This window comes from Falco punctatus (genome assembly GCF_963210335.1).
Source record: "Falco punctatus genome assembly, chromosome: 4".
NCBI classification, from domain to species: domain Eukaryota; kingdom Metazoa; phylum Chordata; class Aves; order Falconiformes; family Falconidae; genus Falco; species Falco punctatus.
The window spans coordinates 25,549,790-25,566,129 of record NC_137583.1 but is presented as its reverse complement, the minus strand read 5'-3'; the positions used below and the strand labels follow the sequence as shown (position 1 = coordinate 25,566,129).

General features: G+C 60.2%; 1 protein-coding gene across 1 annotated transcript; it reads right to left on the bottom strand.

Moving 5' to 3' along the window:
- Nucleotides 1-301: 301 nt before the first annotated feature.
- HS3ST2 (heparan sulfate-glucosamine 3-sulfotransferase 2) lies at nt 302-14,837 on the bottom strand. Its single transcript, XM_080384399.1, has 2 exons — nt 14,341-14,837; nt 302-1,687 (listed from the first exon to the last, which is right to left on the bottom strand). The coding sequence occupies exons 1-2, from the start codon at nt 14,826-14,828 to the stop codon at nt 1,069-1,071; spliced, it is 1,107 nt and encodes a 368-aa protein (XP_080240525.1). The 5' UTR covers nt 14,829-14,837; the 3' UTR covers nt 302-1,068.
- Between the last annotated feature and the right edge of the window lie 1,503 nt (nt 14,838-16,340).

Below are 16,340 nucleotides of genomic sequence, written 5' to 3'. Positions count from 1 at the left end.
AACCGTGACTAATGCAACGGGAGGTGTGCACAGGCTGGGGGGCCATCTAGCAAAGCATGCAGCACTTGACATTTCAGTATAATTGTGGGCTGCTATAGAACAGCCCATTAAGTTCAACCATAAATTACTGCTGCTTGCGTCTAATGCAGCATCTGCCCCCCATGCCTGGCAAGAGGCAGCATTAACCCTGGGCTGCTCCGGCACTCCTGAGCAGTGCCGTCACCCCTGCGAAGGGCTGTGCCGCAGGTGCCCTCCTCACCATGCTGGCTGGTCCGCTGCCCTGCCCGAGCCCCATACGGCGCAGTGGGGCTTTGCACGGCCCCCGGCAGCGCTGCGCGGGCAGCACAGGGCTGCCCAGCCTTGCCCTAAGAAAAGCCCATGCATACGGACCAGTGGTAGCCGCTTTTATTTACACAAAGGGATCACATGCTGAACAAGGAAACAGTGCCACTAAAGTACCCGTAACAGCAGGATTCTGTGCTTTATTCACAGGACAAAATATTGGTACAACATTTTTCATAGACTTCTTTTTCAAGCAGATATATCTCACTGTCCTCACGGTTATACACTGCGCTTAAGTGACAAAAGGCAAAGTGGGGCCGCCAGAACAACGCCTGCCCCAGCACCACGGTGGGACAGAGCTCTAACAGGGACAGCCCCATGGCCGCTGCCCGCAGTCAGGGTGTCCAAGAGTGCCTGTTTGCTTTGGGGACATAGAGGAGGGACGTGCTTTGGAGCAGCCTGCACACAGGCTGCAGAACAGGGCCATCACTGTGGCCCTGGGGACCATGTGGCAGTAAAAGCAAATGGGACCCATGGAGCAAGCCACGGCACTGCTGACCTGCTGGGCACTCGTTCCTCGGTGGCTGCAGCAGGACTCTGTGTCTTCCCTCGTCTCAGCTTGCCCTGGAGCATCCCAGCCTCCCGAGGGCCAGGGAAGCCCATCACCTGCTTCTGCTTGTGGATTTTGGGCAGGACAGACTGGCTGGGGGTGCTAGTTCCATCCCCCTTGGGCCCCTCTCATGGAAGACTGCAGCCTCACATCACCGCAGCTCTGCTCCCAGACACTTATTCCCACCTGAAGTCCTGCCCGACTGTTTCATAGAATTTGATATTATAAGGTCTATAAAAGTCCCGAAGCTGCTCGATCACCTCAGGGTCTATCTGCACATGAGTCCTTCCTTTCGACTTGCCCAGGCAGCGAGGCAAGCCACTGGTCTCCGACTTTTTGAGGCAAGGAAAGCCTTTTGTCTTGTTGAAGTAGAAGTGCTTGTCCGTGATAACCCGTTTGATGCCCAGGAAGTCCTGGACTTTGCCCATCTCCCCGGCTGGGTCTGTGATCAGCTTCTCCCCACTGACAAAGTGGATTTGGGAGAGGGGGAAGTACTGGAGCCAGCTTTCCAGGTGCACGGCATACATCCCAATGCGAATGGCATTCCAGGAGGTGTCCACCAGCCCCAGGCTGCGGTTGCGGAAGGACAGCCCCTCGAAGGTGGGGATGTCCGGTTTCTTGGAGAGTGTCTGCGTGTAGTCTGAGATGGCCCGGGTGACTGGGTTCCTCACCACCACGATCAGTTTTGTGTCCCGGGACATGTTGAAGATCCGCCGTGGTGCCTCCTTGGTGACAAAGTAGCTGGGGGTCTTCTCCACCGTGATCTGGCTGTCAAGCGTTCGCGGCATCAGGCTCCTGCAAGTGAAGCAGAAGGTGATGGTGAGGAAGGAGCTGGGCCAGGCACCGAGGCTTCACAGCGTGGGGCTGGTGGGGTGTCCCCTCCCAGCAGAACAAGGCAGGCACAGCTCCCTCCTGCAGTGCTGCAGAGGGCCCTCAGCCACGGCTGTCCCCTGGGTCCATCCCACCCAGTGCAGAGGATGGGGGCACCGGCAGCCCCCCACGAAGAGCAGCAAGCGGAGATGCTTGGCTCTCGGGGAAGGCCAGGGCCAGGCAGGACGGAGGGCAAGGGCACAGCCAGGTCGCTGGGGACCACAGGGCTGCGGGGCAGCTGGGGCCGATCTGTCCCCGTCAGCAATAAAGTCATTATCAATGTAAGGAAAGTGCCGGAGCTCAGTCTGCAGCCGGGAAGGGGCGCGGGTCCTGCCCCCCGCCCCGGTCGCTGGCACGGGTGCATCACCCAGCAGACAGCCCCCGCTGCAGCCTGCGCTCAGCCCTTCATCCCCCATTCCTACCCCAGCTGCCATTTGCAAAAGACATTACAGTGGCTCCCTCCAGGATTACTGCCATCACATGGCACATCTCCCTGACTGCATTACTGGGTACCCCGGCTTCTGTGCGCCCCGTGACACCGGCACCGCAGCGAGTGCCATGCTCTGGGGCAGAGGAGGGTGCCAACCCAGGAACGTGCCAGCCTCCAGCACCCAGCAGAAGCGCAGCCCCCTCATCCTCCTGCCTTCATCCTGGAGGCAGCCAAGAAATCAGCGCTGCCAGCACACAGCCCTTGTGCCCAGTGATGCACAGGGTGCCAGGGCTGTGTGATACCACCACCATGACAAGCTGTGGGCAGCGGCGGATGAGGCTCCGGGGTGCTGTGCTGCTCCTCCAGTGGGAGCCGGCAGCAAGGGGCTGCCCAGGGATGTGGGGCTCACACCCACAAGGGTATCACCCACCCTGACAGGCTTGATCAGGCCCAAGGGCTCTGAGGCAGGGTCCTGCATACACCCGTCTGTTCCTGGCATGGGGAGCCGGGCTGCAAGGCCAGGGAGGGAGCACCAGACTGGGGGAAAACGTAGCGTCCCTGCAGCCCAGCTTAACACTAATTAAATAATTTGCTTTGACATGCGAACATCCAAATCAAATAAAAACTAATGGGATGGAAAGATTTATAAATTGGTCTTGTATTACTAGAGTAAACTATCAAATCCTTTGCAGCCAGATGCACGGCGCCGCAGGTCCTGTGGCTGGAACAGGCTAGGAGTGGGCAGGGAGCTCTTGGCTGGCGTGGGCAGGCAGTGCCAGCAGCCAGGACCAGGCCAGTGCCCCACAGGTCCCAACCGGCACCAGCACCCGTGCTGGGGAGCGTGCTGCTGCCCCAGCAGCTCTGGGCATGCAGGATCCCTCCTGGCAGCGGTGCCATGGTGAGCTGGGCACCTGCCCTGGGACAGCTGCCCTCCTGCCACACAGCCCCTCAGGGAGAGGCACAGGCTGCAAGGGCACCTTCTATTGCAATTATGTTCGTTACTTAGAAGCATCTGTCACTTCTCCCACTTTGCAGCCAACTTGGTGGCTCGCATTCAAAAACTGGCCAATTCAGATTCAGCTGAGCAGCAGAAGGCAGGCTGAGAGGCACAGGCAGGTGCTGCCTGAGGACAGTTTTATGAGGAACTGTGAAAAGTGCCCCCAGGAGTGGTTTTTTCTAAAAACAGAGCCTGTATGTCTAATGTGAAGCACCCGCACATGCCCAGCACAGAGCTGCATGATGGGTGCCAGAGAGCTCGCAGGCAGCTGGCCACAGGGACCCCAGGGAACACGAGGGGTCTCCTCAAGTCCATCACCTCCCACTGCACCTTTCCAGGGCACAGCAGGGCCCATCCAAGAGGAAGGGGCGAGCTCAGCAGGCTCACTCCCCTCAGGGACCCGGGGAGGTGACTCGGTGCACAGCCATCGAGTTGCGGTGAGGGGGGCTGGGTGTCACACCCGCACCCTGGCAGCCCCCCGGCACCAGCGGCAGCTGTTGCGTGAGCAGGCACACCACCAGCTCAGCTCGTGGGGCTCCTTGTGAGCCCCCCATTCCCTCACAGTACACATCCCCCAGGCAGGGTCTGCCCTGGCTGGGCACCACAGCTTACTGCTGCCAGGGGACCAGAGGGACCTGGGGAGGAGCTGGTGCAGCTCTTGGACAGCCGAGGAGCTGTGGCTGCCTGTGTAATGCGGCGAGGCCTGGGGACAGAGGCAGTCAGGGAAAGTGAACATCAGCAGCCCTGTCTGCAGCGATTCAGCTGGAGAGCGAGGCGCTGCTTCATTCATGGGACAAACCCCGCACAACTGCCACGGCCACGCTGCCGTGCTGCAACACGAGTGTTCCTGAGAGCTGCATCCGTCTGGTGACCGAGACTAGACACCTCCAGGGTCCCTGAAACACAACCCACAGCCACCAGCTTTGGGGCTTGCTCTGTAGAGAGAAATCCGATGAAAGACCTAACTGGGAAGAGATACAACAGCAGCCCACAACACTCTGTGGGACAAGGGGACTGTGATGGAAGACCTGGGGCATTGCGGGGAGCGGCAGTACACCCAAGGGCGGTGAGTCCCCAGTGGACCTGGGACACTCCCTGTGAAGGTGACATGGGGACAAGAAGAGACCATGGTCCAGGGGGACCGGAGGAGCAGCTGGAGGAGACCCGTGGAGCCGTGCCCAGAGGTCCACACCAGGCTACTGGGGACGATGGCTGAGGCCAGCCTCACTCCCCCAGGTGCTGGCGCAGGGCTGCAGTCCCCACGCAGCCCCAAAGCTGTCGCCTCACTGTCTCATCGGCGAGGGGACAGAGGCTGCGTGAGGGGACAGGGCTGCCCCGCACCCTCACATTCTCTTGACCAGTTTCCTCATTTGAAGGAGAACAAACTACTTAGCATAAATTAACAGGGATGTTTTACAGAGGTACCTGGGCATGGACATGGCTTAACAGGCCTTTCCCACTGCTCTGCTTCAAACCCTGTAAATCCAGATTACGAATCCCACTGTTTAATGACTGTCAGGAAATGCTAATTTAGCGGCAGTCACCATGGCTGTGTCTCCATATCACAAACAAGTTTCACCATAAATCAGCACGGGACAGCTTTATAAGCGATTCACTATTACAATATATTGGTGGAGAATCATAAAACTGCTGTTTCATTAATGGCTCATCTTCAGGCTTGTTAGGCTTTCATTACGTGAGCTATTAGGTCCATGTATTCAAAAAATGAAATTACAGGTTCTAATCCATTATGAAAAACACAAAATCTCTGCACAGTAAATTACTGAAATGAGACAAGAGGTTGTTTTTTTTTCTTAAATGGACTCCCAGTGTTTGCTGCTCCTGAACAACAGAGACTGCTGAGACAACAAAACACAACCCGAATAGATAAATAAATCACCACTGAAACCATGCAAGGGGGAGAAATGTCATCCAGGCATTCATCTTTACGTTAACGGTGGGATCCCGAGGGCTGCAAGAGCAGGGAAATGCATTGCAACCTTAATTACAGTTGACTTTAAAATTATATTTTTGGACTTCTGCATTCACGGAGTTATTTGCATACAAATGGCATGTCACATAGTTTTAAGGCCAAGACTTGTGTGTTTAGGTGTGAAGGCTCTTGGTAGCCAGCCTGTGGTGCCACATGGCCAGCGCTCAGGCAGGAGCCATTCCTGCCACTTTGGGGACCTGTCCTGGGCGCCTGTGACTTTCCTAAAGATCCCCAGCTGGCCTTGGCACTGGCTCCTGGCACATGCTGAGTGAGCTGCTGCCAGGAGGTGCCAGAGCTGATGCCAGCACAGTGACGGTGATGTACTGGTGACACCAGTGGGGAAGGATGGCTGGAGCACTGGTGAGGTGCAGAGAGGAGACACCAAACCTGCTGTTCTTGGGAGAGCTGCTGGGTGCCAAGGGATGGTCAGCAGTCACCTCCTCCTGCACCAGGGACAAGGACAGTGCCGCTGGAAGGGGGGTGTCGTGGCTGAACCTGACGACCACTCTAGATAATGAGTCCCCCCTGATGGTGGAGCTGGGAGGTTGCCTCTGTCACGGGAGGTGGCATTGGTGGTGCAGGAGGGCAGCACAAGGCTGCTTCCCCCACCCCAAGCCCTCCCCTCCATGGCCCCTACAGTTCCCCCACAGCACGACAGCGCTGCCCATGCTGCCATCGTGCTCTCCCCATCAACATGGGCAGGCCGGAGGAATGACAAGGCTTTCTCCACCTGGCAGCGGTGCACAAGCCATCTGCACTGTATCCTGGTGATGGGAATGTGCGATGCGGCAGAAATGCAGGAGGTCAGAAACGCTGATGCTGAATGAATACCAGGGCAGCTCTCCACAGACATCATTAGGGACGCAGAGGAGCAAACTCCACCCTGGCAGCAATGCCGTGGACTGGAGAGCACAGCAGCCTGTCCGCCCCTGCAGCCGGCTCCCTCCAACTGCCTGGGAGAGGAAAACCACAAGGAAGGGTGACAAAGACGCCCATTGCCGGCCCAGCCCTGCTGCTCTCTGCAGAGGATGCTGCGCTTCACCCCAGCCTGGGCTCCCTGCCTGGGTGAGAGTTGATGCCTGCTCCGCTGCCCACACCCACCCACCACTGCAAGACCAGGGACACGGCCTCAGCTCCAGGATACAGGGGATGGGTCCCCTCCAAGGAGGGACAAGGCTCGGCAGGAGGTGTCGGAAGCTGTTCCAGCAGTGACCGTGGGATGCAGCTCAACCCTCCTTCCCCGCAGAGGCCATTCAGCAGCCATAGGGTTTTTACTTCATTTGCTTTCCATTGCTCCTGCCAAGACGGCCGATGCTCCGACCATCAGAGGCATTTAATTACCAGGGGCATCGCAGCTTCCCCTGGGACAGTCCATCGGTCAGGGGCTACAGGCACATGTGCTTGTTGTGCCCCTGCAAACACTCCCCCAGGGCCAGGGGCTTTCACACAGCAGGACCTGCTGGGTGTGCTGGGGGGAGCAGGGGGTGGCCCCAGCACCTGCCAAATCCCCTGCTCAATGCATTACTCTGGCTGGAGAGACAGAATTAATTCCTCTTGAATTAGAGATTATTTTCATTACAGTTACTCAATTCTTAAAGCCCTTTAGTGCATTTGATACGGGCATTAATGCTGCCTTCCAACCTGCAGATGTGGAGGCTGTTTGCCCATGTTACTGGAGTGGGGACACACGTGGGGTACATCCAGTCACTGGCACAGCACCAGGAAACCTGCCGTCCCCTGTTGTGGTCGAGCCGGCATCGCTGTGCCCCACGACAGCTGGGAGCAGACAGATCCCTGGGTGGCCCCCACGGCCCCACAGCCATGGGGAGGCAGCAGCAGAGAGCCCGGCTGCAGCTGCAGCTGTGCTGGTGCAAAGGCAGCGCCTTGCCCTAAAGGAGTTAACTTTTCACCAGCACCTTTCCTAGACCTGAATTATTAATTTTCTTATAATCTGCCTTCAGGCACCCTGCAGCCCCTACAACACTCCCACATTAAAGAAACATGCGCTCCCTCGCTGGCTGTGCTGCTTTGATGTCGAACATGCGTGAAACACTCTCCCAGGGAGGAATTTGAACAAAAATTCATCAGACGATTGAGATATTGCAGATAAGCATGCATGGGGAGAATGCCCATCTGATAATCCTGTTTCAGCATTGGCCCCTCCATCCAGCTTGCGGAGCACGGAGCCGAGTGAGGCAGCTCCCAGGTAAATATTTGCCTGTTGCAGCTCACTGTGTGCGAGGACATGGCAGGTGTATCCCAGGCTCTTCTCAGAGGCTAGAGACCGACGTGTGTAATCCTGGGCTCCATCCATTCACCGGTATAAACCCAAACTGTTTAATATGGCAAAAAATCCCAACTGCTGGCTCTTGTGACGAGGGCTGTGTGCCTTCCCTCTTCCAGCTGATGTCGCAGGCTCAGCGGCTATACATCGGGATGCTGCCGGTGCGCAGGCGAGGAGTGGGGAGCCACCCAGCTGGCAGCCCGAATCCTCCAGCACAAGCGAGCACCTGCTTGCTGCCCTCCCAGAGGGGCCGCACTGGGTGGTGGGGCAGCAACGAGGGTCACTGCCCTGCGCGGCCCCGAGGAGCTGGGAGAAGGGTGGGATGCGAGCACGTCTCCAGCTGCAGCTCGACGTGTTGGAGATGAGCAAAAAACTTCCGAGAGTGCAGACTGGCACAGGGATGGTCCTGTGGGATGCTGTGCCCTGACCTGCTGGCACTCCCCCCCTGCCGCAGCCTGCCCCTCAGCTGGAGCTGTACCAGTGGGCTGCCCACCACACTGCCCTGGCAGGAGCTGGGGAAGGCACTGGCAGGATCCCACCGGCAATGCTGGAGAGAGCCTGGCTGCTGCACAAGAGTCAGCACCTGGCCCAGAGCCCCCTGCCCTGTGCCATGCTGCGCCGGGCCACGGGTGCATGCAGCTGACAGCCACCACGGGCTCTCGCCTGGCAGCCCCGCACCGCTGGGCTCAGCGGGACCGGGGATGGCATCAGTAGATGACAGCTCAAGCAAAGCTACTCGGAGGTTTAAGCAAAACTGGGTCAAGCACACAAGAAACTGAGGTGTGAGGAAGATAACAAGCTCTCTCTGGCAGAGTGACATTGCAGTGGATGTCTAGGACACCGGGACACCCCAGCTGAGAGCTGCGCAGCTGGTGCTTTGCAGTGAAAGGCCAGTGCAAGGGGTTCATGGGTCAAACAGCAGTCCCTCAGCACCGCTGCCGCGTCTCCTCCACTCACCCGCTAAGGCTGGCAGCACTACAATAACAGGGCTGGGAGGGGGCTTGCCCGGGAGCAGGGTTCTGGGGATCACACCACATCCACAGAGGGGAAACACCACCCCAAGGGACTGTGGCCCCAGGAGCAGCTGGCCCTGGCCCATGTCCGTGCTGCCATCGCCCTGCAACTGAGGCATCTTCGGATTTAATGATGGATCGACCGCCTTTAATAAATGTTTATGTTCAAAGAATTTACACCAGTGCTCAGACAGCTAATGAGGGACATTTCAATGCATAAAAGCAGTGTGAACACAGTAATTAACTTTGTTGCTGATTCATTTTTAATCATTTAAATGCTCCAGAGATTTGTAGTGTCCTTTAAGTCAACAAAATCTTTTCCAAAGGGCATGCTGCCGATGCCCTTCATGCACATGTGCAACTGTGTTCATGATGATGTGCTAACTCCCATCTTCCTAAATAACCACCCAGCACTGACTGAAGGTCAGACAAAGCCCAAGGCCAGCATCGAGGGGATCATGACTGGGAATGCTGGGAGGCAAGGGCTTCCCAGCACAGTGCTCGCAGGTCGGGGCAGATAGCCCACCAGTGAGCACACACAGCCCAACCCAGCGTAAGCCCAGCTGCTGCGCGAGGCCCTGTGGCTCATGGAGAAAAGCTGGGGTCTCCCCCTCTTCCATTTTCAAGGCAACTCCTTCCATAGGTGAAACTTTAAAAATTAATATTCATTTAAAAAATCAACTAATATGCCCCAGCCACTGCAGCAATTCCCTAGTTAAAGGCTAGTGTCAGAAATACATTGCCCACCTGGTGATCTTCCAGTGCTCAGGGGTGCAAATGGATGGCACAATGGGCCGGCCCCCAAGAACAAACCACACCAACCCAGTGGTGGGTCCTGGAGACCCCACATCACATGTCAGTGCTGAGAAAAAGCAACTCCAGCCACATCTGACATGCCTCCTGTCAGGGAGACGCCTGGGACACGGTCATCGTGTGGAGGATCCAGGGCTGCAGACACCCAAAAGGGCCGGGTGCTGCCAGCCACATCCCTGGGTGGCCAGCTGTGCTGCCAGCTGTGCTTGGGCACCGCCTGCCCCGGGAACCTGCCCTGGTCCCTGCTCCCAGCCTGGCACACACCCCAGCCGTCCCTGGAGCACACACTGCGGGCAGATACCATGGACACTGCCTGACCCCCACCATAGACACCCAAGGTCAGCAGCGACTGGTGTCCTTCCCTTGCCAGCTTTGTGAAGCATCCGTGCCCACGGCCATGCCAGGTTACAAGCTGTATTTTGTGCTACCGAATCGACGGCTAGAACAAATTGCAGCGTTTACAAACAAGGTCATGGAAGAGAGAGCAAAAACATACATCATCAATATTGAAGGCTTGGTACCCTGTGTGGGTTTACCCCCCTGCGTTTCTCCGAGCACCTTGGTGAGGAAAACCCTGCTGGGACCTGAGCCAAGGTCTCTGCAGCACCCAGGCCCACCTGGAGGAGGGCAGGGCAGGACCACTGCCCACAGGCAGACATAGGCAAGGCAGTGACCAAGGAACAGCTGCCTGCAGGGCAGCTTCTCACACAAAAGTCTCTGCCAGAGGTTTCACACCCATTTCTCAGAGCCAGGGCACTCTCTGAAGTCAAGGAAATTTCAAAGCATCCTTGAAGCTTGCTGCCTTCCTCTCTTCTTACTAATTAACTTTAGCAAAATGCACTGTCAGTCAAGCCCACAAAACAGTTCACATCTTGGGCAAAGCCTAATGGGCTCCCATTTGTGTGCGAGCCAACCTGGCCATTAGCAGAGAGCAATTAGCGAGGCGGAGTGCAGAAGCTGGGTTTGCACGCGCCCTCCTCTCCCTCCCACAGGCACAGGGACATGGAGATGGTGCAGCAATGCTCCCCACCCGGTGGGGTCCGCTCCCCCAGGGCAGTGCCCACCGCTCAGAGACCAGCAGCGCTCCGTTTGCTGCTGCAGCCCCAAGACCACCCCAAAACCAAAGGCAGTGTGGGGCAGAGCTCCAGCAGCACGGCTGCCCCCAGGGACCCGTCACACTGGCACATGGGGAAGCTCGGGCTTGGCCAAAGCGCTGTCCGTGGGACAGGATTCAGGCAGGTGGGTTCACACGGGAGCCTGCAGCCAGATCTGCCAGGAAAAAACCCTCTCTATGAAAATAATGCTGGAGCACCTGACAGGGTCACTCAGGAATCCCAAAGAGGAAAACTGCACCCTGAGATGCTGTGTGGAGTCACCACTCAAAAGTTAGCTGCAAATTAAACACCACTGTCTTCCCTGTGTTCTGGAAAATATTGAAGGTTATTGGCACACGCTACCTGCAGCAGGAAAAAGCTCAATATTGAACATTTAGTCCAGGATTGGTAATGAATCGATATTCCCCAGTAGCTGGCTGTTTGGTTTCAGTTGTCTTAAAACAGATCTTGCTAAAAATATCTTTCCTGTAGTGTATCTGTAGCTAATGAGGTGGATTAGAATGACTGATGGGAACTGGAAACGGCACAGGTGTTTTGGGTCTGGAGTCGGTGAGCAGGCACTCCTGGGTGGTGGTCTTCTGCCGGGGAAAGCAGAGGGGTCTGCCTCTGCCCAGCCTCCCAGAGCAGAGGGAGCCAAGGCTGCCCCAGGTGATGGCAGGAGCTGAGACAGGAGGCACCACAAGAACAGCAGCTGTGAGCAAGCACGACATTTGGAGCCAGCAAGGACAGGCGGATCAGGAGATGTCCCCTCCCGCTGGTTCTGCCACCTCTGCGTCACACCAGCTCCCAGGCAGGGGAAAACGTGGAAAAACAGGAACTGATGTTTTCAGAGCATCAGAGGAGCTTGGCTCTCACGCTGCTCTCAACTGCATTAAAGACCCACTTGGTCCCTCCTCTCGGCTCCCCAACGGGGCACAAAATGGAGCCGGACCGAGCACTCAGCCACCACAGCAGCCAGGGGCTCCTGCAGGTGACGTCTCTGCTCACAACAGGGAAAGCCTTTGCCTTTCCAAGCGGTCTGTGCTCCGGGCTACCTGCAGAGACCCCACTGCCCCGCAGTGTTCCCCAAGCACGGCAGCATCACCCCTCCTTGGCTGGCGGCTGGGGACAGCCTCTGGCCAGGCCAGGCCAGCCTGCCCGCTCCGGGGTCCCAGCAGGGCAGCCCTTCCCAGCCAGCCATTCACGGCATCAGCTCTGCCCTTCCCGGGACACCGCCGCCGGCAGGACCCTGCTCTCCTGCTCCCTGGTTGCTTGGCAGAGCGACAGGAGCTCATCACACTGCGGGTTAGACCTGCTACACATTTAATTGCTCCACTTGCAAGGAAGAAAATCAATTCCACGTTTTATACATTAGTAGCCTCTGTCCTTAAGTTTTGGCACATTTGTGAGGTAAAAAAAAAAAAAAAAAAGTAGTAAAACCAGGGAAGTGTCATTTAATTGTTTTAGCTGAACTAATTTGGAGGCTTCACTGCTCCAGTGTGATCTCTCCTTCGATCCGGACACAAAGCCAGGCCCTGGGCAGCATGCTGCTCACTCAGCCGCGCTCCCATCACTGCCCCTGCCTCGCTCGGCAGCTGCCCGTTGCCACTGACACACACTGTCACAGGCTGCATCCCTCCCAGTCACAGACAGTCCCTTCACATGGAGGATCCCAGGCTGAACCGCGGCTCAGGGCCGGAGATCGGCTGCTCGGCGCTCACTGCCACAGCCCTCGGTGCTGGAGCGTGTGCGTGGAGGGGGACGTGGCTCCCATCTCCTGGACCAGCACCATGCTGGGTGCCCACAGGTGTCCTTAAGTGGCCCAGGCAGGGTCTGTCCCAGGGCGCAGCCCCTTCCCTCCATTCAGGCTGGTCCCTGTGGCCCCAGCTTTCCTGAAAGGAGACACTTCTGCAGGAGCTGTGCCACAAGGTTTGCTCCTGCACTGCTTGCGAGGCTTCCAGCCCCAGGCTCAAGGCTCCCAGCCCCAGGATCCCCACACCCACCGCATGCATGGGAAGCATGAGAGCTTGCAGGGCCAAGGACTGGGGGGGACGGACCCCAGCTCAGGATTAGGGGGGCTGCTTCCCAGCCAGGCACTGAGCACACACAGCCCCTCTGAGCGAGCGGCTCAGCCGGGACCCACGTCCTGCTCCATTACCCATCCTGCTGCCCTGGATGCCCTTTAGACAAAGCACTGCTGCTCCTGCCCTTACAGCCTGTATTGCAGGGCTGCTCCCAGCTGTTTGCTGTTGGGTGATGCAGGATGGGTGATAGTGTCTGATGTCAGGGGGGAGGCTGGGGGAATGACACAGACCTGCCGAGGAGCAAGAGCAGGTGAAGGACACTGCTGCAGCTACTCTCCAAAGGGCAGGAGGAATGGGGAATGTCTCAGGACAGCCTTAGGAGCAGGAAACAGCCTCAGTGAGTTCCACCTGCGCCTGTCCTGGCTCTCCTGATACAAGTACTGCATCAAAAGAAGCTGAACATTTCCAGCTGCAGGGTCTGCTGTGACCCAAGTACAGCACAGGACAGCAGACCTGCCTGCGGCTGCAGACAGCCCTCCCCATGCAGTGCTCAAGCTGAACCCCATGGGCATGAACCCCAACTACAAGGGCTGGAGCACCAGCCCAGTGCCCAGCAGGCACGTGCTGCTCAGAGCAGCTCTGACCCACTCAAAGTCCAAAACCAGCATCCTCACACCAGAGGCATGACTCACACCTGCCCAGCAAGGAGACGAACCAGGACCACAGCAATGCTGGGAGTGAGCACCGTGTCACGGTGCCTCCTGACCTCCTTGGCAGCCAACAAGCACTGCCCTGCTCTGGAACGGGGACATCTCCTCTCAGAAACCACTGCTGACATAGAGGAGCAAATGAGCTTGGTGTGCGGCCCCACAGGCTGCCTCCCATCACGATGTTCTGATGCACTGACAGCTCCAGGTGCCCTTTACCCTGCTGTGAGCTTGTAGGCACCCGGGGCCAGACCGAGCCCTCCTCTGCCTCCTGAGGCTGATGCCCAGCAGAAGCACCGCGGCCCTGCCCGAGAGCAGCCCAGCGCTCCTGCAAGCGCTCCACAACAGTGCAGCAAACAACCACCGGTAACCAGTACACTGGGTCGGACAGCACAGGGAGCATGGGTGAGCTGCCTGCAGCTCTATGTGCAGGGCCACGGGCAGCAGGCGAGCCCACGGGCACTGTGACCGGCTCACATGCAGTAGTCGCTGCCTCCCCGTGACCACCCCTGAGCTCCTCACAACAGCCTTTACTGAAATTAAAATCCCACTATCTCATGCTGGAGGTGCACTCACTGTTCTCTGCAAATTATTGGAGAACTTAGATAGACCCAGACTTATCAGGGAGGCAGGGTGGTGGAGGACAGGGGACCTGATGGCTGAGGGGTGCTGAGGCACAGGCAGTGGGGCTGCAGGGTGGGCAGCTGTGCCGTCCCCTGGGCCACTCATTCACTCCTGTTCTGGAGGCCACTTCATGCAGCGTTAGACAGGACTGGAAACCTGTTATGGTCCCGGGCCCAGAGCCCCTTACGGCAGGGCTGGGGGCAGGCGGCCGCACCGCAGCACCCGGTGGGCTCCAGCAGCCATGTCCCACGCGAGAGGGGCACGGCTGCCCTGCCCGGAGCCAGCCCGGCCCGGCACTGCGGGAGAAGGGGAGGAGGAGGAGGAACTCCCTGAGGGCGGCTGGGTGACAGGCACCACCGGCAAAACTGGGCCGCCTGCCCGAGGGACGCACCCGCCGCGGCAGTGGGCACAGACCCGAGACCCGCGTCCGTCATCGGGAGCGGGCAGGGGCAGCGGCCGGGGGTGATCGCGCTCCCAGGGCGGGACGGGACGAGATAGGATGCATAGGGGTGCCCGGCGGGGCCGGGCGGGACGGGATGCGATGCGATGCAGGGGGGTGCCCGGCGGGACAGGGGGCCGGTTCGCAGCACCGCCCTCACCTGTACCACTCCAGCCCACGGTCGTAGTTCCTGTCGAAGAAGTGGGGCTCGGTGCCCAGGGCGCGCACGTCGGGGTGCACCCGGATGAACTCCAGCACGGCGCGGGTGCCGCCCTTCTTGACGCCCACCACGATGGCCTGCGGCAGGCGCTTGGCGCCCGGGCGGGCCGGCCCCGGGGGGCTGCCAGCCGGCGGCGCCGGGGGGTCCCGCGGGCGGCGGGCGGGCACGGCGCTGCCCGGGGGCTCGGCGGCGGGCAGCCGCCCGCACGGCCGCGACTTCTGCAGAAGTTTCTTGGCGGCGGCGGCGCTGCGGGCGGGCGGGCAGCGGGCGCGGGGCGCGGCGGGGCCGCCGCAGCAGCAGAGCAGGCTGTAGCAGAGGTAGGAGCAGGACAGCGACAGCGTGAAGAGGACGAGGACCCTCCGCGCCAGCCGCCGGGACGGAGCCGGAGCCGCAGCCGGGGCCCGCCCGCTCGGCGCCCTATGCGCCATGGCTCCATGGGGCCGCGCCGCCGGGCATGGCGCGGCCCGGCCCGGCGCGCCGCTGCCCCCGGGGCCCCGCGGCGGCGGCGGCCCGGCCCCTGCGCGGCCGCTCCGGCATGTCCCGCGGCTACGCGGCGGTGCGGCCGGGCCGCCCCGGGGGGCTGCGCCCGCTGCCCCGGCCCCTGCGCGACCGCGGCCCCGCCGCCGCCGCCGCGGCTCCCATCCCCGGCTGGGCTGGGCTGGGCACTCGGACGGCGGCGGCTCCGGCTCTCGCCTCCGCGGGAAGTGCCGGGGCAGAGGCGGCTGCGCTGCTATTTAAGGGGCCGCCTGACGTCAGCTCCTCCCGGAGCCCCCGCGATCGCTCGGCGGCCGCAGCCTCCCCCGGGCCGGGCCGGCGGCACTCGCCGCGCACAGCCCTCCCGCCCGGCACGGGGACAGGGACAGGGCTGCCACGGGGCGGGGGCCGGCCCCGCTCCCCCGCCGAGCCCGGCCCCGCTCCCCCGCCGAGCCCGGCCCCCGCCGTCTCCGCTGTGCCCTGCCCGGGCGCGGCCCCGGTGCCAGCATCCCGCCCAGCCCCGCCCCGGCCGGTCCTCCGGTCCCCGCTGTGCCGGCGGGCAGGGCCGGCGGCTGCCGCTGGGAACCCGCAGCGAGTCCTCAACTACCCGCAGCGGCGGCGCGGGGGGCGGGTGCGCCTCCGGCAGCCCCGGGGCCGGGAAGGCGGACCGGCACCGCGGCGGCTGCGAGCGGCTGCCGCCTCGGGAGCCGGGCAGAGTGGGCTCGGAGCCGGGCGGGGGCACAGCCGGCAGCAGGCTGGGGAGCCGCGGCAGCAGGGATCCTCCGCCCCGGGTGCCGGAGCCGCTCCGCCCGGCAGCCAGCTCCCCTCGAGGGAGGAGGCGGGAGCCGGAGGGCCGCCCCGCACGGCAGCCGCCGGTTCCGTCCTCAGCAAGGGCAGGAGGAGCAGCCATCGGCCGCTGTGCTTCCGCCCGTAAGTAAGGAGGAAAGGCTTGAAGGTGATGCGAGAGTTAAATTTCTTTGCCAGGCTGGGGATGCTCAGCCTCGCCTGGGTGGTTTGTGATGCCCTGCAAGCAGGCTGACCCAGGAAAACCACAAGGCTGGTGCAGGGTGTGGGTGCAGATCGTTGCTCCGTCCCCACCCCTCTGGCTCCCTCTGCTTGACACGGCTTCCTTCCCTCTCACACCCTGACATCCCAGGCTTCTGCTTGGTCGCTCATGCTAGAGCCAAAAGGCTGTGTGCAGCACCGCTTAAACATGAGCAGTCATCATCCCTGCTTTCTCAGCACAGAAAGCTCGTTCAGCTGCAGAAAACTACTTGTCTTGTTACTTGGGAAGAAGGATGATAATAGAGAGAGACAGGCAAGAAGTGCCAGCCCAACACAAACAAGGATGCTGCAAGCTCCCCGGCAGCCAGTCCAGGGTGGCAATGGCGTTTCTTCTTGTGCAACACCCAGGAACTCGGTGCAGATGTAAAAGAAAGATGGAAAAGACAGCTGAAGAGTGGTGC